Raw genomic sequence first — 23,793 nt, 5'->3', positions numbered from 1 at the left:
TCGAGTGTTTCTTTACAAGAGTAGCCCATTCCGATTGGCATCCGGCATTCTTATTTGTGATGGATGAGGGCATTAAGAGGGAATTGTCAAGATCCACTCAATAAAAGGATAAAGCCAAGCGGGCTGGTGGGAACGTAGTGAAAGCACATGTGGCTCCTACCTCTTCTCTCTCTCTAAGTTTATATACACATATCGCTATCCGTTCTTCTAGAAGAGTCGTTGATGACTTCCAGGTCACCTGGTGGGCAGCTGTGAATTTACTACAACTAATAAAAGACAGTAAGCACCGACGTTAGGTGTCAGTAGGCAAACCTAACCCAGTAGTCCCTAGGCAGGCTGTACCTGCTAGTGGTCTGTGCGGGTGCTGGCACGTCTACGCCACTGATTTCTCCTGCTATTGGATTTTGGGAAGGCTCAAGAGAAAGCTGCAATGAGCAGAGTCACTAAATGCTCACTGACTTTTTGAGTGTAACGGAGCATTTTTGGTGACATCACCCTCTCTTTAGAACATCTTCACAGGCTGGGCCAACCAAGACAATGTATAACAAGGTAGTTGGCCAAAGGACTCCAACAGTAGTAAGTATGTTGTGGTAATACTTGCTACTTACTCTTGGTTTAATAAACTGATTTGAAAAGCCATGGTGACCTCCATTTTCAGTCCAAGTTAATTCCGGACAGGAAAATGTTTTGAAGTTACTACGAAAACTGGAATTAATAGTTTCATCAATAGTCACAGAATTTGAAAGTCATAACTTTATATTTACTCTTTACATGAACATATGCTTCTTTGGATCATGATATTTCTATGATGTCATTCTTAAGGTGGGCGGCTGCCTGTCAACCGGCCAAACGTGTGGGCCTAGCCAACTCAAATAATAAAAACAGGGTTAACTCAGGTGGCTGCCACCTGTCTTTAGGGATTTTTTGGACAAACTCACCATATCTCTTGACAATAGAGAGAATTATAAGGTGAAAATAACTTGTGCTGAAACCTGCAGCCATCTCTAGTACTATCACTTTTTCTTCTCCCACTCCCTAAACATACCTTTCCTCATCACTCTTCTATTGACTCTTTCTTCTCTTATACCATCTTCCTTCAAAGTTTTCTCTCTCTGTACTCCTTCCCGTCTCTGTCCCTTAACCCATTCTTCAGTCTTTCTTCTTTCTCCCTCTCCCAATACACAGATCTGTCCTTTGATTTCTCAAATACAGGTTAGCAGGAATGAATGTTGTGTTATGATGTCAGGGTTCTTTTTTGTGGCATTGCTTCCCTTGAACGCATACAGGTATATTACTTGACAGGACTGGCCCAGGGACCCTAATTTTTAGAGCTTCTGTTTCCTTCCCACCTGTGATAAGCCACACCGCCATATGGATAGCCCTGCGTGACCTGGCATTACATCTCCAGACGTTTCCCATACCTGGAAGTTCCCAAGAATGGCTATTTGTACATGAATAAATTGCTTATTTTACACAGTGTCAACAAGTATATTTGGAGTTTTACAAATGCAACTTTTTAGAATTAGGAAAATATAGATTTTATCAGATTTTCCAGGAATATCATCCTTCACATCTTTCTTCAGTATTCTACTATTTATAATTGTTTGTGGTCTGTATAGCCAGAACCCTTGATAAATAATGCGTAAGTACTATGCAGCGTTCCTCCAATTTGTTTAATTTGGGAAGGAGTTTGCATATTTACATGACTTGGGTTGTTCCTATTAACTTCCCATGACCCAGCTATTCATTTAACTCTATTTATATCCCCAAATAAATAAATGTACATTCTTCCTATATCGAGGCGTTTACATTAAGCCAGACCCGTCATTTATATTGTTTCTAACTTGTGGCTCAAGTTATAAAACTAATTGGATCCCAATCCTGAATTCATGCCCTGCAAAGTCTATGCCTGGAGTTCAGGGGCCACTGCCCTACGCCTGACCCAGGCCTATCATCCCACGAGGGCCCAGGCTTCTTGAAGCCATACTTCGGCACTCCATACTAGAATCCAAAACATGCCTAGACTTCAGGGGAGATCTCTGAAATCCTCTATGGAGTTTTATGAATACTGGTTTACTTTTTTCTTTTAATAACCCTAATAAAGGGCCTTCTGTGTTGGGTCCCAAACAATAGACTCCCTGTTCTGCTAAATGTCCTAAGAGTATCGTTTATTATTATTAACTTTAGGCATTTGAAGGCTAATCCCTCCTCTGGAGTACCTTGATAATTTAATACTACTAAGTAATTTATTTATCTGGATTCCTATGGAGGCATTCAGAGTTTAGATGGATTTCTGGACGACTAAAGCATTTGGCTGCTTGATTTACACGCGGAGTTAGTTGTGGCCAAAGCCTTTTAGAAAGAGATTTGTGGTATGAAATGCATAAGGCACTTGGGCCCCTAGGTAAACAATGCAGACACAACATCCAACCACAAATATTCTCGCAGAGGCTTCACAAGGTTCACCTCTCTTTGAGATAAAATATGGCCAGGAGACATACGTTACACGACTGGCTTTGTTTGATGCATCTGTTGGACACGTGTACCTGAGGGTGTTGATTAGGAGTGTTCGAGTCAATGCTATTCAATTAGCAAAGGTGTGAAGGAGCCAAAGGTCAGCTTCATTGGACACGCGAGACTTCTGGGGAAACATTAGAATTCCGTCCCCAGGAGCGTATAACTAACTGCAGATATCTTCACAGCTGAAACAGATCTAGAGCGCCTTCCCCAACAACATCATGATGGTGACTACAGTCCCCAGAAAGGAGTAGACAAGAAGGCCATTAAACGTTTGGTGTTCCACCCCAGCTGAATGGTAACGTCCAACGTCCTTAGCGTAGGCTGGGTGAGGTTTATGAGTTAGAGTTCAGTGGGAGTTGGAGTGCCACCTGTTGACTACCCCTGGTATAAAGGAATGGGCACGGGTTGGTCAGAGGTGTATAACGTGTGTGCTCCTCCAAAACAAGTGGCGCCATTTTTTGTTCCCACTTTTGAAGAAGCCATCTGGTTTGGAGAATGACCAAGTGGCAGAATCTATCTTTGGATTCATCAGCGATTTCAGTTGACTCTCTGCCAGTATCTCTCCTTGAGTCTTATTTTTACTGTAAACAATAACTGGTTTGTCTGGCACTCTTATTCCCAGGACTTTATATTGTTTTAGCGTGAGACAAATGCCTGCTCAAAATGCTTTTAATTTTTGTGGCAAACATACCCTGTCAACTGACAGACGTCGTTCTCTTCTGTTTAGCTCGTTTTAGTCGAGGCAAAGAAATGTACAATATTTGCTCGAAAGATTTTGATGAAATGGGAATTAGGATCACAAATGAATTACAAGGATTTATTATATTTTTAAAGTAATTATTTTTGTAATGCAGCTTACTTTGTTGAATCACTTTACATAGTTTCTGTTGACAGTAGCAACTGAACTTATTATTGGGCAAAAGGGGCACATCATGGATTCATTAACCCTTTGGCTGAAATCTATCTATCTATCTATCTATCTATCTATCTATCTATCTATCTATCTATCTATTAGAAACATGTGTCGTTCTGCTTCGCAATACTTATTTTTGTACTTTTTTTTGTATTTCTTAACCTCAGTCATAGTAATTACAGTACTTTATATATAGTATATTATAAAGTACTTAAGTACAATTGATTTGGCTCTCATGCAATCTTTTCTTAAGTGTTTTAGTGCAAGACAGAATTTGACGGCATATAAGAACCCATCGGCCCATCTATCCTGACCCGTTCAGATGATAATAATCTTCTGCCTCTTCTCGCCTACATGATAGACGGAATTCCCCAACACCATAATTATACAATTATAGAACCCTGTCATATGTAATGAAGGTCTTCTCAATGAAACCATGTTAGTCATATTACTAGCATCTATTGAGCTGACACTGAACAATACATTGTACCAATAATCCCTTTTATGACAGTTGTTTTTGAGTTTCCTGTCCAGTATTAAACAATCATCTCGGACAATCTCTAGCTATTCCTCTTTTTCCATTAAAATATCTTAGTACGTGTGACAAGTCTTGATTAATTGCCTTCACATCTACGTAGGTCACTGAACAGTGCCTTTGGCATTATACCGTATCCCATGTCTCTTCCTTTCACAATCCATATACACGGAGACCCTGGCCTTAAAATAATATATTTTGGAAAATCTTCTCCGTGGAGTTGTCCAAAACCCTTGTCTTGTTTATACAGATTGAATAGGAACGTCCTGAAGCGCACGTGTAGGATTCTGTGGATCTATGCCGAAAGGCATATTGTGACAATCAGCAATAACTAGCGTGTAAGAGAACAAACAGGTCCGGGAAGGTAACAGAAATAATAGAATTAGTATGATGAAGTTTGTGCCTGTAGTTTTAATGCAGGTTATGGCCATGATTGTTGGTAGATTCTACATGATTTGAAGAATCAAGAGAAATGGAGATCTGAAATTGTCCTTAGAATGCCCGTGGCAATACATACTTGAAACACTTGCTGCAATATTTTGGTTTGTTCTCTATGAGGCCTGAAGTACATTGGGCTTCCCTCATCGATAAAGAGAATGAATAGAGTGCTCCAAAGTAGTAGGACCACGTTGGAAACCAGGTCCCGAATATTCTTATTCTGGAGCTGCGCTTCTCCCGGGGGAGATATATAGTCGCTTCCTTCCATACCTGGCCAAAACCAAGGGAGAAAAAAAATATATACAGAAAGGGGAGAGCACAACCTAAAAAGCACAAAAGGCATACACATTTAGATTACCGGTTACTGCTAGATTTACAATGACCAATAAATACACAAAAGTGTGCAAGAATTCAGTGCATACCCAGCAAATACTATTCGGAAGCGCCTATTTAAGACATGAATATTGGGCATTCCGTCCCACTATATGGCCAAATATTGCTTAAGGGGGAGCTCACAGAAGTCTTCAAGTGGTGGCTTAGGCTTCAGGGACCTGGCTCCACTGTGCCATTTTTTTTAACCCCTTAAGGACAATGGGCAGTCCCTAAACCCATTGAAAACAATGCATTTTGAGCCCATACATGCACGGGCTTTGTCATTAACGGGTTAATAATAAAAAAAACAGCTAAAAATAGTGCCAGTGAAACATGAAATCGGTGCCATGTTGACACCAGTCCATGGCTTATGTTTATTTATTCCCCCCACCCAACAGTAATAGGCCAGTGATGAAGAATATAGCACGGATTGACGGGTCAAGTTGCATTTGGTGTACTTCTCAATCCAAAGAGCGCTATCATATGTTCCTGCAAATAATATGCATTTAAATAATAAGTCAAGTTTAAGTAAAGCATTAATTTTGTGCAGGTTTTGAAACATTATTGATGAAACAGTTGTTCTTGTTATATAAGGAATCACAATGTGTTGAAAGAGATAACACTGAAATCCCGGGCATTTTATCAACTATAACATCATATCTATTTATCTATATTATATTCTTTGCAAAGAGTCGTCAAAGACTGCCAGACATTAGTGGGAAAAGTCGCTTAAAAATACTGAGTTTTGGATACATTACACGCACAAATATATTATTAAATATTAAATATTCTATTTGTGCCATTTTCTCTAAGTAATGATACTTTTAGGGAATGCTTTAATAATATCCTTACAGGGATCTGTCGCTTGTGCTATTTTATTTTTTATTTCATAGTCAGAGGGTAAAGCAAACGTATTGTTTTCCTGTAAAATTATTATTATTAAAATTATTATGTCGAGGAACCAATAAAAATCATATGATCCAGCAGCAAGATGGCAGCTATGGCAAAAACCCAGCCGAAAATAATAAGAGGTGATTTGTATTTAGTATGTAAGTGGTAGGTTACCGTAGATCGCTTGGTTTTATATGGTTGTAAGAAAAAAGATATAATATAATATAATATAATATGGAAAAATGACACCGCCTTTAATGGCCTGATTGGTTGTTCGCCTATTGTGTGTGAACTAGGGAAACTCATTCCGAACTATTCCAACTTTTCAACAACAAAACATCAATCAAGCTGGGAACCGAGAACTAGGAACTAAGAGAATGTATTTTTCCGCAGTGAGACAATGTCTGGCACACATGAACGATGCTTGGAAGGGAGTCACATTTTACCATTCAGGTAGAGCTATTGGGAGTTTGGGGGGTTAAACTGGAATTTCGACATTGGGGAAGTAGAGTTGTGAGATATTGGCTTATATGTTTAGAAATATAAAGAATACAAATAGATAACTGGCATGGAACAAATTCAAATGAATGAACTCAGGGTTCTGTCCATGCCCTTGGTTGTCCTCCAAGCTAACTTATTGTTTTTTCCCCAACAGATAATGAAGATAAAATATATAAATTAAAAGGAAATTCACGCTGCCATATAATTTAAGGCACGTGATAGCTGTCCCCTAACATTTTCACGTGGTCCACCCTACAAGTGCATGAACGGCTTCACACGTTTGCCTCTTTGCCGGCTGGACACATCTCTTGCTGCTTGCATGGGCGGATCTGGAGGGGGGGGGGCAACTGTCTATGTTAGTGTGTGTCTGTTAGTATGTGTGTGTGGGTATGCGTGTCTGGTTTTCTTTGCGTGTGTCTGGTGTGTCTAGTGTGTATGGGTATGTTAGCATGTGTGTCTGTGTTAGTGTGTGTCTGGGTATGTTAGCGTGTGTGTCTGTCCTTCTGGGTATGTTAGTGTGTGTCTGGGTATGTTAGTGTGTGTGTCTGTCCTTCTGGGTATGTTAGTGTGTGTCTGGGTATGTTAGCGTGTGTGAGTGGAGCATATGTGTTATTGTGAGTGTCTGGTTGTGTTAGCGTGTATGCATATTTGTTAGTCTGATTGTGTTGAGCGTATGGCGTGAACAATATCAGAGAATTCCATGAAGAGAAACTTGGGTGTAAAGTAGGATAACTGGAAGACTGGGCAATTTAGCGCAGTCTCTATCTTTTCAGATCTTTCCCGAAATGTGATTCATATTTTTAAGTTATTTTTTTCTGAAAATCATTTAGTAAAAGGGATAGTTTCCCAGACAATATTTATCATTCAGAAAACAAAAAAGGCATATTCTACCGGTATTGTCACAGGTTCATGAGCTTTTTTTTTACATTATCAATGATTAAATTGTAGTATTATGAGAACTGTTATATTAAAATAAAGTGTGTTTAATTCGGGATCACATCTTGCATTTAATGACGGCTTATCATCTCATATACTATATGTTTTATAAATATTTTCACAAAGAAATAGATTATGTTTTGGGAGGTCTAGCATTACACCTAAATGGTTAAACAAAATAATTTTAAATGATATAAGCCCCTGGAGATGCCTTTTTAAATTACAAAAACACATTACTTCATAGACTTTTCTGTAATTTAGTTTATGATATTTTGGGTCACAATGTCAAATATGTCCCAGGCTAGTTATCAGTGAAGGGCTTATGATGGGTAAACAGGAAATCTTAAAAAAATATAAATGTATAGGGAATAAAATAACTTTTTTGTAACTTCCAAAACATGCGCTGGTATTGACTTTAACCTTACATAACTGCATAATAAACCTATCAACAGGCCATAAAGCACGTGGAAATTCCCAGTACTGGTCTGTCCACCAAACCAAGAGCTACCCCTTCTCAGTCATGATAAATGTCCAGTGATACGTTCCACTCAAGCCAGATGTACGGATAGTAGCGTGACCTCCATAGAAAGTCCTCCAGTTTGTAGAATATGGCTAAAAATCCACGCTGTGCTGTGAATTACGTGCATATATACACTATATGGACAAAAGTATTGGGACACTAGACCATTACACCAATAGGGATGTTGATGATATTGCATTCTAAATACATAGGCATTAATATGTAGTTGGTCCCCACTTTTGCAGCTATAAGAGCTTCCACTCTTCTGGGAAGGCTTCTGGAGACTTTCTGTGGGAATCTTTCCTCATTCATCCAGTAGAGCGTCTGTGAGGTCAGACACTGATGTTGGACGGGAAGGCCCGGCTCGCAATCTCCGTTCCAGTTCATCCCAAAGGTGTTCGATGGGGCTGAGGTCAGGGCTCTGTGCGGCCGGTCAAATTCTTCCACACCAGAGTCATCCAAACATATCTTTATGGGTCATGCTGGAATTATAAAGAGTCTTCACCAAACTGTTCCCACAAACTTGGAAGCATAGCATTGTCCAAAATGTCTGGTAATAAATGCAGATGCCATTTGCCCAAGATCAAAGGGCCTACTTGACCACAGGGGTATCCATGAGTTATTGGTGGGAAAGGCATGTACTCAAATCTTTACTAGAAAGCCTGCTTGCCTCGAGACTCCTTGGATCCCCTGTGCATCGCAGGGCCCTACACAATTATCCCTGTGGGGATTAAATGACTCAATTGTAGTTATTTGCTGTGAGATAAACTTGACTTTACATAAAGCAGGGTCGGCCCTTCGTGCAGAAAGCACCTGGGTTGGCCAACGTGCAGTTAATGTGCTGAGATGGCATTTCTAATTTTGACTCACATAAAATATTCTCCTAACATATTTTTAATCCCCTTTCTTTATGTTGATTTTATCTATCGGGCTAAGTGCATATTGTTAGTTGATTCAGCCCTGCAGGTTAGCAAAGAGAAAACAAGACAAACGGGGATTAAGGGTAGAGAGTGATCAGTGCGAGATATCACGTCTCACGCATGCCCCCACATAATACTGGCAGTTCAACGCAAGGTCAATACCTTCAACACGTTTGGCTGCTTCATACAAGAAGTCTCTACATTTATATGAAGATTGGTGAAACTATTTCTGACCAAGTTCCTTGCACATGCTCAGTTGAACTCCTATTGGAATTACCAGCCAATCACACATATGCTAAGAGAGAGGTCTAATTATCTACCGCCAATAACAAAAGAAGGCATGCACTGATTTACATGCAAGTAAAATGCATTGGGGTCTTTCCAACATGGACTGCGATATGCATTTAAACTAAAACAACAATGTTGTAGATCAAGCCACTGTGGATCTGTTATTTCTCAAACCCTCCGGTACATTCCATTGCTCGTTATTAATGAGTACAATTTAACTAAATATAGATATTTTTTTTTCAAAATCATTTAATCTGGTTTCTAGTTTGAGCAGCTCTCTTAAATTTTTTGTCTCCGGATTCCCTCTGATAACCCTATCCGATTCCAGTACTCCTCTTCTGATTGGTTGGTTGGTTCTGGGTCAGATGAGGACACGGGACAGGATATCAAGGAGAAAGTTACGTGCAAGATATATATAGGGAGAGGGAGAGAGGATTATACCAAATTACTGAATCATTGTATGAACACGATTAAAACTAACATACCTGAAAACCCCAAAAATGAATTGTTTCAACCAAAATTATATTAATTATCCTTCATATATCCTTTAGATTCATAATAACAGGGTTTACGTGACAATCTTTATTGGAGCAAAGAACCTCAAATAATTCACAAAAATGTTGTGATACGGGAGACGCATTTTTTGGGGTGTAAAGTGCTTTATTGAAAGATTTAGGGTACATAAGGCAAGTGTAAGGTGCTGTAAAACATAACAAAGTCTAATGATCGTACACAAGTTTGTTTTTGGATGGATCATTTCATCTGAAGCATTAGTACCTGATGGATATATGCAATGCTGCTTTTTTGTGTCCTGGCGTTTGCGCTTTTAGCCTTCCTCGCATTTCACATCATCATCATAAACAGGGGCAGAGTGACCCCCCCCACTCGCACGAAAATCTGCATTATTTTCTATTCGGCTTCCAACTTAATTTGCCAATTTGTTGTAATTATTCACATATAATGTTTTTGGTGGAAAAAGAAGTTTATTTTATTTTTGTGTCTTTTTCTGGTTTCAGTGAAAACAAATATGTTGGACTGTTGTTGGACCACAACTCTCATCAACTTCATCTTTCCAGCTAGAGAAATACATGCAGGCTAATAGATTCTATCACGTCGCTTCCTAATATAATAAGCAACGCTCTTCAGATATTATTAGGGCTATTATTAATAAATAATTAATGGTACTGCCACCAAGCAAAACTCTCCAATGGCCCACCAAGGTATCCCAAGGTCCATATAATTGGCCAAAGGAAGAACTTTATATATATTACTGTCTAAAAATACACATTTTGACCAGTGTCCCCTCTAAGCAGTTAAGGACTACACCTCCCAAATGATCAAGGAGAGGCATTTTGGTTTAATAGGGTATGAATAGAGACATGGCTAAAGACAGGGCTTCACAGAGACGTTTTATGTGTCCTTGTATCCTATCGATAGCCCCTTCTGCAACTGGGTTTGGTATTTAGTGGTACATTAATGGTACATTAAATGGAAGAGAGAAGGCCAGATGGATTCGAGTACCATTTGAGTGGGCACTATAGAGGTACACAGCACCGAAACAGTGGAGTGACGCACGCAGGAGCAGCGGTGCAGCCCTTCACCATGTATGTTTTCAAATGATTCACCGTTTACATGCTGGACGTCTTAGCACCGGAAAATGTTGAGAAGGGAACAATGGTTTGAATCGGCAGGCTTTAAGGAAATCAGCGATGTGAAGGCGGGCATGGGAAACCTGGCACAATGCATTTACTAGATCTAAGCGTGTGATGTTTGAGATCATAGTAGTGAGTCATGTAAATCTGGCACATGCACAAGCAGGTCATGTAAGGCCGAGCACTCACATCAAACTAGGCTGAACACTCCGTTTGTACTTATCTGTGTCTTCAAGGATCCTGAAGTTGAAGTCACTGGTATTTTGCATGTTTCCAAAGATACAACTTAACCCCTTAATGACAAAGCCCGTATATATACGGGCTCATAATGCATTGTTTTCAATGGGTTTAGGGACCGCCCATTGTCCTTAAGGGGTTAAAAAATTTAAGCAGTCGTTCCCAATACCCTCTGCAAATCACGGGTATTCATTAAACAGAACATTAGGTGATCGTAGTTCTTTATTCTGTTATTTGGGTGAGTGAATGAACACATCTATACCATGAATTAACAAACAAACTGTGATAGAACAGAGGCTAGGAAAAGACAGTGAGCTGTTTATAAAAGATATCCACTCTACGGTCTGTAAGTAGATTATTCATTCACTTGTGGAAAGAGGAAACGACCCCCCGAACCAAATATAAATTCATCTTATTTTACAAATATGTTCATATATATTAGGAAATGTTTATACATATTACAATTTGTACATCATAAGTAAAGTAGCTCAGTCGTTAAGAAACAAAGAAACCTCAGGGTAATATATGAATGTACCCGAGAACTCTCTGGTGTAACAGCTTGGGCCCCCTGTATGCATCCCAACCCAACTTTTAAATGTGCTTAATGGTAGGTTGACCCAAATCATGTCCATGTGCTGTTAGCTTTATCCTTTGATGTCCTTGGCCAGCTCTCCCAGGGAAAGAGAATGGTGGACTCTGGGGAAGGAAGACTCTTACATTCCAAGTTATATATATATATATGAATTATTGAGTCTTATTATTGTCAAAGACAGATGTTCTTTCCCTGGCCCATCTGTAGTCCATTACAAAGTTAATAATGTGGCAAGGGGTATCAGTCGTAAAGGTTTGGGACAGCCATTTCTGAGCATCCATGGACAGATTTCTGCCACATCCTCCCCATTTTTCTCTTCACAGTTTCTTCACAGTTTCCGTGAATCTCCCGCCTGCAAAGTCATAGCTTAAAATGTAAATTTATTTTAGCGCATCGGGGTGAGCCAGTTTGTGTCTAGAGGTCCACGGGGTACAAATCTGACCCTGTGAGAATCATCATTGATTTTCTTGTCGAGGAATTCCTGCCCTGAAGGTAGAATTTTCTACCTTCATGCAATGTGGTAGAAAATAATTCTTTTTTTTTCATAGCATCCTCTGTGTTTAGTTTAATTAATGTCAGCTTCGTTTGGGTCTTTATTTTTTCCATATTCCATGCGTATCCAGCCATAGACCTTAATACAATTCCAACTATGGCTTGCTAACAAAACTTACATTCTCATTTAGACATCATTTTACCCAAACACCATGTCCAATATGCTGGTTGCACCCACTGGATGTTTCAATGCAAAGTACTATTGATTGGTCTTCCAGTGGTTCCAAAGAGTTTAGATGCTCCTCCATTGTGGATGTTCTATTTATCATCTTAATGATCCGTGTCTTAGTGAATTATAACAAGTTGAGCATTTCCACCATACACCTTGTATCTGTTTTTCCACTGGGTCATTGTGTTATAGAGTAATTAGGTGTTGGTCTTGCGCAGGCTTCTTGGTTCTGTTGCGTTTCTCCATCCCACTAATTAGTAAAGCGATTCCTTTGGCAGGGAGGTGGAACCGGTAAAGCAGGAGTCCTCAGGCAGAGAATTCTTGCGTCTTTTCTTTCTGCATCCACAGCACAGGATGGCCTGGACATCTTTAGAGACGCTGCTGCTGAAGATCGTGTAGATCCAGGGATTGGTGCAGCTGTTTAAACTGGCCACAATCATCAGGATGCTAATGGCGGCATCTACAAGGAGAGAAAAAATAAGGTGTTATGCAATTATACACAATGTGTGGGTGCCATATGCTGCTATATGTGCCAATTTACATATTTCTAATAAACACGTGGATTTTATTACAAAAGCTGTCATTAAATGTAACAATAATAATTTGAATTCACACGTTTGCCTTATAGAAAGGATAGGATAGGAACTTAACATTATCAATTGGGTGGCAAGACGTGACTTGAGAGAGACAGAGCTATTGGGGTTTTCTCAAATAAAATAAAACGTCTTGTCTCGTTTTGGGATGTAGCATAATCATTACCAGAGCTTTTCGTAATTCATATGATATGATTTATAGTTCATCATTGGGTTAGTAATTAACCAACCTTGAGTTTTGCGAACTGGCCACATTGGCCATCCATTCCAGACACATACTTTTACACAGGTATAGTGATGCCCCTACAAGGGGTGTAAGAAGTATTTGGAGGGACTTAGTTACTTAATTATACAGTCCACAAATGGCCGGGGGGTAGTTGTTTCGATACCTGAGCTGGTCAGTAATATGTGAAAATTATGTGTGAACTGGAGATTATGAATGATGTACTCATTTGGCCACAACAGCCTTGAACTCATCTAATGCACTCCTTACGTTCAGTGTTAAGACTTCAGAGGGTATTCTGATTAACTGAGTTTGGGGTTCCATTGAAAACCAGAGAATATGAATGGGATTCTCCATTTTGTTCCTGGATTTGCTTTGCCTTAGTAGCCTAAATCATTCTTTGGTTGCAGAACGTTCAAACGTAGTAACTTGGCCTAAAAACTAAGAATTGGAGATTGTATCAATCACAAGGTCTGGTCTATGCCAGATCTCATGCTCCATCTCCATGTCAGAATTCTGATTGATCTATTTGTGGTTCTAAATCTTAAATCTCGCTCCTGTTTTCTCTCTGTTACAACTCATAAACTTGACAGCATTCTACGATATTAAACTACTTACTAAATCTTCTCACAGTCTCCCTAGTCAGAGGAACGTAGTTATCTCCTCTCCACAGAACAGAATACATGATCATAGCGGGCCAGTTGCTTGACATGGTGGTATTATGTGAACTATGCTAATGCCGCTGGACTATTCTTGTTACATAATGACTTCAAATCACAATATTCATTTTAATTCTCACGGGGAATTAATGCAAACCAACACCACCCAAGGAAAAAAATATATATATTTCTTTTGGGCCTTAAAATGTGCGAGAGCAGAATTTTGCTCCAGGGCTATATTAATATATTGGGAATCTTTTAAGAATGCACCATGTTCGAAAAACAAAAACTAAGCGAAGAGCCAAATCCAATAGGGACACCTGCCGAGTGTTTGGGAAAGGCTGGACGTGTTTATTAGGGTTTTGTGGCTCCTGGGACATTTGCATGAAAACAGGGTGTGGAATTTTACCCTCCCTAAAGTGTATTTGAGAGGATAACGGAAGGAATTTGTGGATACTGGAATAAAACCTGTGTTGCGTAACACACTCGCTGATGGTGGCTATTGTGTAGGAAAATAAATGGAGGGAGAGGGGCAGCCTGATCATGACTAATTAGGCCTGGCACCTTAAGGCGGCCACACGTTACAAAGTATAAGACCCTATCAGCCACCAGACCACCGGCCATTTGTCCAGTGAGCCAGATGGTCAGTCCGGGCCTGTGAAGGGCCTGGAAGAGTGAGCTTCACCTCTAAGAGCAGCTTGGAAGGCCCTGTAAACATGCTTGGGAATATTCTGGGTCGTGGGAGCAGCCTTCTGACGCGCCTCACTCTCCGCCCATTTCTGCGTTGGACTATGGGGTTTGCGCGTCCCCAGAGCTCTGCAGTGCTCTTTAAATAAGGGATGGCTACCTATAACTCGTATACAGTACTGTCATCCTTCACTACATTACAGATGCCGAAACATATGTACAGTTGATACAAAGTATAACAGTTCCATGTGGTTCCCATGAATCCCAACGTTAGAATCATTTAGAATTTGACAGCAGGCAAGGAGGCGATTGGCGCTCTACCTTTTACCTGCTGTAGAACCTCAAACCATACTTGGTCCTTAGCCTTGTGGATGAGTGACAAAAGAGTTAATATTTTGGAGTCAGGTCATAGGGGTGCTATTTACATTGCCATAGCTGCGTGCATCCTCTAACTACCGCATATTTCCCTTATACCGTGTTTCCATGGGGTTTAATGCCCACTGGCTAGGAGTCTGCTTGTCCCAGCTCCGACGAATGTTTACTCTTTAGAAAGCTCAGGGACAGAGAGCTTTGGGAAACGCACAGATCGTGCCAAAGGACAAAGGGTTATCTCGCAAGTTAAAGCTTGTTTAGAGCGCTTCCCACTGCTTCTCTTTCCATTGTCGCCTCTACTCCGCAGTATCCTGTCTGATTCTCTGATCTCTCTCTCTTTAGACCGTGTAATATTATATGATACATCGCAGGCGTCCACCTTCTGAGGACAGTCCCTTTTCGGTCTCCGTTTCATAAGAGCGCAGATTGTGCATTCATAAAACTCCCAGAAATGTTTAGAAACTACCAGAAAGGAGTTTATATAAATAACCATTATTGTTATTGTTATAAATAGCTTATTTTTTATAAAATAAACATTTTTCTACTATAAACGCAATGGCTAGTAGGATTCGCACAAATTTGTGGTTACGAAATCTCGTGGACTGAAAAAGTATACAGAAGAAAGGTCATCATTTCGGCCACCTTGGGTACAGCCATTACTTTGATGATGTTCATTTTGTTCATATCGCTGTCGTTGAACTAAATTATTAATAGACATGTCTGCGTTCATTATTTTTTTTATAGATAAACGTTTTTTAAGGAAGTAAAGGAGTTTAGTTGTTTCATCTCTGTGCTCCCAAATGTCAAACATTCAAAAGCAAGCTAGTGCAGCCAAAAGCCTAAGAGCGTGGTAGATACGCAGAGCCGCCGTCCAGTAAAGGTAGTAGAGATGAATACAGCGATGGAATTTAAGCACGCATGGGTTAGGCGTAACACAAGGACAAGGTCAATGTTTTGCGATCTTACAGCAGGTAGATTTGTCAGTTTTTCTTATCATTATTCACATTCTATGTATGACCCCCACAATAATGTTTTCACGTCCTTACTACATTCCTTTCGTCCTATCTGATTTCTTTTTCAGTCGTTGCGTTCGCATGCTCTAATTTTCCATTTCTTTGGTGCTTTGCTATCTTTTCTCGCATCTCATCCTGTTTTTCTCCATCATACGTTTTGTAATTTTCCATTAAAGTCAAATTAGGTCAGGGGGTGTGCAAGTCATTGTCAATCGTACATTACAAATTGTACATTTGTAATAATCTATAATGTCTGTCATTTACCTACGGAGCTCAATATATATATAGTGAGACCTGGAATGTTGAATCTAAGATGGTCAGATCCTTTATCAGTATCACTGGTGTATAAATGCAATGCTACGTAGCACTCCAGAGCCCAAAATAATCCCATCACATGTTCTGCTTTGGCCAAAGAAACATATGATTAAAGGCCCAGGGACGTTTTAGAACTGAGGATGTGAACCATTATTATCAAACTCGAGGCCCTTGTGCAAGTAGCCCTTGAAGGCTCCGGGTACACCTTCGTTCTCCTCTAAAAGCTCACATGTCCTCATATTGCACCCGGTTCTAAGCAGTTCCATACTGGACCCCGGCTCTTTAAGGCCAGCTGCGCATAAATCACAGGTGTTAGGGACTATAGGGCACTAGCCTACTGGGTTATTTGCCACTCATGCCCGAAGTTCAGTCTTGGCTCGCTTATAAGGTCCTATAAGGTGAAATCCCCCTTTTCTCCAGCTCTGGATGTGTTTGGGTTCTAATTGATTTTGTTTTGTTCCAGACTGGCCGCCTCTAGCGGACGGATATTACCGGTCTATAAAACAATGTTTACGTGCTTAAAGATGCATTGAAATATTTTGTCAACTCACTGTCAGCAGCTGATTTTGGATTCCAAACATTCCATAGCTGAGCGATAAAAAATGGAGCCCAACACACTACGTATATTAGCACTATGACGAGAGTCATCCGGACAGTTTTGGACATGGCGGTCGTCACCCCAGAATCGGAGACCGGCTGCACACCATTCTTCCCTCCGACCAGTTTCCGCTTTCTTCTTGATCCTGGTGACCTTTCGGTCCCCAAGTAGAGGCTATGGTGAATCTCCCGAAAGATCAGCACCTGGCATGTAGCAATGAACAAAGCTGGCAAGATGAAAACCATCACAGTTATCCAAGTAACGTAGGCTTTCGCACCCCAGTTTTCTGCAAAGTCAGCCCAACAGTCATAAACTCCTGGAAGGACTTCTTTCCTGTAGAAGATGAAGATTTGGGGAATGCTAAGTAAACCTGAGGCCAGCCATGCCAAACAGACAGGGACATTCCAGCGTGCTGACCCTTTCTTAAAAGTCATCATTGGTCGACATATTGCCTGGTGTCGGTCAAAAGTCATGGCTACGATCATGTATGATGAAGCAAACATTCCCACAACCTGTAGGTATCGAACACCTTTGCAGACTATATCCGGTCCTTGAAAACGATCAATTATGTCCCAGATGAGTTGTGGAAGAACCTGAAAGAACGAGACCACCAAGTCCGCCAGGCAGAGATGGATCATGAAAGTGTGCATGAGGGCATTGTGCTTCCTCCGCCTCAAGAGGGTGAACAGAACTAAGCAATTGCTGAAGGTAGCGAAGGAAAATATGACGGCGAGGATAGCAATGTTCCATCGTGCCACATAGGGATCCCTTTCATCCACGATTGTGTTGTTGCAGTTGTTAACGGTGCAGTTGGAGCTATTAACGGTGGTCAGCGTTAGAGACATCTGTAAAAGAAGAGTAAAATGTTAAACAATTAAACAACAGGTTGAGATGTTTATCACTTTTCATATAGGTAAGCGAACCTCATGAGGCTTTATGAGATGTTCCTTCTGTATCTCTTGAGCAGGAGTAGAGAGCAGGTGACTCCAAAGGTCAAGGTATCAGCTATGTTCTCTCCTATATTAGTAAGTCAGCGCATGCTGGAGGGGAGCTCAGGAAACATAGTATACCAAGGGCACTAAATCCCTAGGGCCGGTACTGACCTGCAGCTGTTGTGGAACTGCAGCGTCAACGATACCTGGCCAGCTAATGGCCTCCGGTGCTCAAATAGTCTGTATTTACGCACGTCACACACCGAATCAAAATAACACCTAGTTGGAAAGGAATTATCTCATGTCTATTTCATTTTGCACATACCTTTCAGGGAGAGGCAACATATACCCCACATGTATAATTACCCAGGAACGAGGCATCTCCTACAGTAATGTAACCAAAATGACGATGGTAATTATTGAGTTCAGCTATTTATAGGCCGTGTTCCTCACGTACCTTTCTTATTATTACCAATGACACCGGTTTCTTCACAGTTCCAAGAACATCTTTCTTACACCTGATCAATTCTCATTTTATTTATGTATTTGGCACTCAGCTTATCAAAATCTTATCCTGTGACCTTGAGCCAGGTCCATCGCGATGTCTCCAAAAGGGGAACAATATTACTTTGTGTCATTAAAATTCACTGCAGACGTGAAGCTGGATTTCGATTGATAACGTCGAGAATGTTTAGAAAATACATTGCTTGGTGGTGAGGGATAGGTCAGATTATGCGCCTGATGGCAATTATATAGTATATTTTACAAAATGTGGTTTTGCTAATGTGCGTAGAACTTTTTCAGATGTTTTTTTTTACAAGTTTACTAGTAAAATACTAAGAAAAGGGAATTTTTAGGCGGTGGACTTGCTTTTGATGACTTCATGGCCACGTAACAGAGTAAGTTACACCGATACATACCCAAAATTATAGTCCTCTAGCAAAAGTGTGGACAAAAAAGAGGGACAAGGGAATGTTGGTCTCAAAACCACATCGTCTCTCGAGCAGATGTCCATTAACACCACATGCCAAATATCCTTACAACACCCACGGAGGGGTAAGACCTCATCGATGTCCTGTTGGTTCTGAAGAACGGGCCGCTTCACTGCTCAGTGTGCCTTTTCTATCCATAACATCCATTATTATGATTATAGATCAGAAGCTTAGGTCCTCCGTCACACCTCCCTTACGTGCACCGGCATTTATATTTACACACAAAGCAAACTCTATAAAAGAAACTATTTTAACAAGCTAATCGCATGCGTCACAGCACCTGCAAGACCGCTTTCTGATTTATAGTATCCATCAATTATTAATATCATACTTGAGAAAAAAAATTACTTTTTTTTAACTCTTTCCCTTGAAAAAAAAGTCTCTATATCTGTTTAACCTGCGTACATGTCAGATTGGATTTTTATACATCCATGCGTAATGTAGGTTTATTATTGCACCGATATACCGCTAACCGAAAGAGAATAGGATAAACTAGGAATGCATACATTATACAATTTGTGAGAAAATTATCATTTATATGGAGTCATTTATCTTTATTCCAACATTCTTAATTAGCACGCTATGTTCTGCTAATGAGAGTCAAACTGGGCTGAATTCCATTTGCCGTTGACTAATTTCCCCTGTTATCTCACATTGCCATTGACGACGGTGCTCATTCAGTTGATTTTGTATGCCATCCGCTTTGGTTATGACTACCAGATCCGGTAACAGTGCCATAGAAATCTCCATACATGCAAATGTAGACATTGTTATATTCAAAGCAGCACCTTCACAGCAGAATAATTATAGCATAAGATGCCTATCCCATTCCCTCGCTGTATCAGTTACAGTAAAGGAATGTAGGCGTGCTTGGGTTGTTATCATTCATTACCATTCATTATTCAAACAACCTTGTGATGTTACAGTAGAAATTCACGACGGGTAATTCTTCTTCTGTACTCTGTAGATTGTCGGATGCTTCATCCCAACACGGTGTATTAAGGGGACTTAGTCCAATGATCATCAAAATATTATCTCCAGATACTTTGGGGTGTCGGGGGGCATCCAAAGGTTAGGTTTTAAATTTAAATCTCTGGTTGAGCGTTCCCAACCAAAACCAACAGATATAATAACAAGTGATGGAATATATATATATATATATATATATATATATATATATATATATATGTATATACAGTATATGCCATGTGTATTCTCACTGCTTTCACGTAGAATGTTAAAGGTGCTGTTCCACCTACTCTACTTTTCCAGAAATAATTCTTAAATCATATCCAATTTTGCCTCTCGTGTTTTATTTTTTGTTGCAAGAATTTGACAAAAAAGCCGGTTTCTACGTGATTAAATATTCAGAAGAAATAATATAATAAAAAAAGACCTGTTAAGGTTTATTTGATGAACATACTAGAGAGTGCAATTCATGTTTTGCAGAACGGCACCTTAATCAATGCCAGCACTCGCTCTGCCTTTGGCTACATGCGGTCTCTCGTGTTTGGATGAGCGTGTACACAAATCCGCTTCGGAGCGACACGCTTTGCAACTAGGTTTTGTTAAATTAGCTTTCTGCAAACAGAACGCTTTGCAGCGTATAGAGAGGTAGAGGAGACTGGGGGGGGGGGCAGTTATATATTCCTTAAAGACGGCCGTAGAAAGAAAATACTCACGTTTGGATACCTTTATTGGCTGGAGAAAAATAGATTGCAAGCTTTCAACACTATCTAGGTCTCTTCTTCTGGCATTTTATGTATGTGAAGCAGAAATCGTTAAACATATTGATTCGGATCCCAGAAAAAGAGATGAACAACCAAAGGATCTTGGGGAAGGACTTTATTTGGGAAGGATTCCAGATCTGGTAAATATATATGACTGCTCCTTTATGCCAGCTCCTAGGTAACATGCATGCGCGGGTATGCTTCAAATGCATTTGCGCGCGCGCACGCACCGAACTAGCACGCTTCATAAAGTATGAAGGAAACTAGGTGTGCAGATACCTGACCCTCCAAATGAATCAAGCCTCCTTTACTTTTTATCAAACCCTATCATGGGATCTACACATTCAAGATTTTGTGTCTCAAGCGCCATTCTTCCCAGTTGAAGCTGCACAATTAAGTGAATAAAGCCCAGCCAGGCAGCTGTATGCAAAAGGCAAGCAACCTTTGCTGAAGCCCCTGATAGAAATGCGTTGGTTGGGATAAGCGCGACCCATAGTGTTGGTTCCTTACCTTGCTCGTCCCAACGATCTGATTGCGAAGTGTCAGACGGTATCTTGCATTTCAGGCATTTCAGCTCCTGCTGTTTTGGATGTTCCTGGTGGTGATTGTTCTTCTCTAATGCATTATTCATAAATATACATATATATATATACATAGCCCAATAAATTATATCTCCTCCCATCTGTCTCACAGACCTGACCTGCTTTCTGAATACCTTCCCCGCGCCTCACTCTCCTCCTCTCACCTTTCTCGTCCTCTCTCGTTTTAGCGCTGTAGTTGTTTATAGTATCTCTTCTTTCTCCACCCTCTACCCCCCGGACCTGTATAGGAAAAGAAGCTCAGTGCGACTGGTGGCCAGATCTGAATGGTAAACCCTTTCCATTGGGTTATGGAGATCATGCCCTCTTTATTCTGCCCCACTTTCAATGTACGGGGGCCGCTCTAGCACAAAGCCAATGTCTGTGCCCATCTACAGACTAGAATTCTCACGATCCTTATGCAGTGCCTGTAGACCTACCTTTGGCCAACCCTTCGATGAGCCTCTCAATCTACTTGGCCTTACACGAGATGTCGTTATTTTTCTATATGACCAATAAGTGTATAAATGAAACTTTTTTCCCCAAATTGAGAACTTTAGACACTCCAAATAGGGAATCACTCCTTTGTCTGGATTTGGTTCCATGTGTTTTATGTAGACACATAAGTCTTACATACAATGGTCATATTCCCTACTGAGGACCTACCTCAGGACAAATGTTGTTGGCATATTCTCCTCATCGTGTTAGTGGTGGAGACGTGGGATAGCCTCCCAGCTTTAGCAGCCCAGGGTCATATAGTAGGGGTATTTAAACATGCATAGCGTCGGTATTCACCAGTGTTGAGCTTAAGACAAGCCCAAGGATCACATGTGGTTTGAAACTTTACAACAGGCAGAAAAATAATAAAAATGGACAGACCGGATGGACCAAATGCCCCTTATTTGTCATCATATTTTTTATGTTTCTCTAATTACTAGTATTTTGGCTGCGACGCAGATGTGAGGTGCGGTTGGGATTTCTTCCGGCACTTGGCATGCTGCCGAGAATTAGGTAACATAATTGCAATAACATGTTTAACAACAACGACACGGTGCATGCCGAGGGAGGTGCAGCTGCAAAACGAACAAAATGCAGCATAAAAACACCATTTTAGCGGGTCTGAGACTCACCGTACGCTGATACTACATGTATACGTTATACTCTATGCAGGGCTGCACTTCTTGGTTACTGTTTGCAAAGTTATAGGAATAATGAGAATACCAACTGGTTAATAAAAAAATCAGATAAAGAGATTGTTGCGCAATAATTATGATCCAAGAGTAGGAATTACCCACTTATAGTAATTTTAACCCCTTAAGGACAACGGGCGGTCCCTAAACCCATCGAAAACAATGCATTTTGAGCCCGTACATGTACAGGCTTTGTCATTAAGGGGTTAAAATAATGAAAAGAAATCCATCTATTGGTCTTAACGGGACCGGTGATTAATTTATATATGGGTGGACTGATAAAATGATTTATGCCGTAAGCTGTGACGGCGACAGTTCCTTTTAGCCCACAAAGAGAACTTTTTAGTACTTATTAGTGAAGTCTTCTATTTTTACATTTGTTACTCAACACGTGAGCGTTTCACGGCACACGGGGAGGGGGGGGGGGGTTCTGGTCTATTTTCACCAATACATTTTCTCGACAGTAGCCATGAATTGCGTTCTAATTTTAGAGCTCGGAACAGCGAGAGACAGATCAAAAGAACCTTTTCACTCTTTCATTGTTTTATTTTCTTCCGTTTCAAAGCAGCCTTAAATACTATTAATAATATTAAGTATTCTTGCGTCTCTTAACACCAAAATATGGAATCCCAGTAACCGTCAGATAAATATTCATTTATTATTTTTTTTTAATGAACAAACTATGTATATTAATACATAACGGCAGAGCTTAATTCATTCACACACACTCACGCACATCAACACCCTCTTGATCAGAGGGTATCAGGAACTATCTAGGTATCACCACGATGGTTAGTGTGCAGTATAGGGACATCTGAATATGATCCTGAATCAGAGCCGGCCTTAGGCGCCCTGTGGGGACTACTCCTCTGGTGCCCCCCCTCACTACCCCCCCTCTCTGCCCCTTCAAACTACCCCCCTCAAACTACCCCTGTCCTGAATACATGTGATAACGCAAAGAACACGCCAACGGAGAACTGTACTGATGGAGACACTCTGCATGCTGCTTGGCCCACGAAGGCGGACAAGGCATTGTGCCACGCGGACTCTTGGCCCAGTTGCAATTGCAGTCCGTGTGCCGCTTGTAGTAATTCCACTGCCTGTGGTCATAGGATCAATGATAAAGGTCCAGGGCATTTAAAGCTGGTTATTATATGGAGTTGTAGACTATTTTTAGAGAGAAAACATCTGCTTTAACCCCTTAAGGACAATGGGCGGCCCCTAAACCCATTGAAAACAATGCATTTTGAGCCCGTACATGTACGGGCTTTGTCATTAAGGGGTTAATTACTATTTACACTTTTGAAGTATACTCAGCGCTAGAACCCTCTGCACATAAATCGATCGACCTATAGACAAACATCCTCTGTCACCGCAGGATGCTTCTAGATAATGAACTTCATTAAAAATGACGGCTGCCCCTTTGCACAAAAATGTCAAATCTAATAGGTCAGCAAATACGCACAGCGAGGTAATTAAGTGCTTCTAAATGTGTTACTTGTTTTCTATTATCATCGTATGACATCATGGATATAGTATGACATCATACAGATACAGCCTAAGGGAGCAGCAAACAAATTATATTCTGGCTTTTTTTAACCTATTCGTATGCTAGAAAATAGTAATTCCACAAGCATGGTGGGACTTTAATACCATTAAGCATGTAGTTTGCGTGTATTGTTCTCTATGTAGGTTGTGATCTGCTGGAACACGTGATATTAATAGCTGACATTTTCTAAGTGAGCAGAAAAGATGCATGTTTTTCGAGAGATAGAAGAATTAACATATATATATCTGATGACATTTCCAAGATTTTTTTCTCTCTTATATTTGCTTGCCCATATGGAATATTTAGTATCATAGAACTAAGTGTAA

The 23,793-nt window shown here is 40.4% G+C and overlaps 1 protein-coding gene across 1 annotated transcript in view; it reads right to left on the bottom strand.

The window, feature by feature from the left end:
- Positions 1-11,846: 11,846 nt before the first annotated feature.
- AVPR2 (arginine vasopressin receptor 2) overlaps positions 11,847-23,793 on the bottom strand; it is a 30,289-nt gene continuing 18,342 nt past the window's right edge. The window contains exons 2-3 of the mRNA XM_053473510.1: positions 16,450-17,341; positions 11,847-12,496 (exon numbers count right to left, since the gene is read on the bottom strand). Coding sequence (XP_053329485.1) covers positions 12,291-12,496; positions 16,450-17,341 — 1,098 coding nt within the window. The 3' untranslated portion in view covers positions 11,847-12,290. The remainder of the gene's footprint in view (positions 12,497-16,449; positions 17,342-23,793) is intronic.

This window comes from Spea bombifrons, chromosome 8 (assembly GCF_027358695.1).
Source record: "Spea bombifrons isolate aSpeBom1 chromosome 8, aSpeBom1.2.pri, whole genome shotgun sequence".
In the NCBI taxonomy this organism is placed as follows: domain Eukaryota; kingdom Metazoa; phylum Chordata; class Amphibia; order Anura; family Pelobatidae; genus Spea; species Spea bombifrons.
Note: the sequence above shows the minus strand (reverse complement) of the source record. Positions and strands in the feature narration are given on the sequence as shown.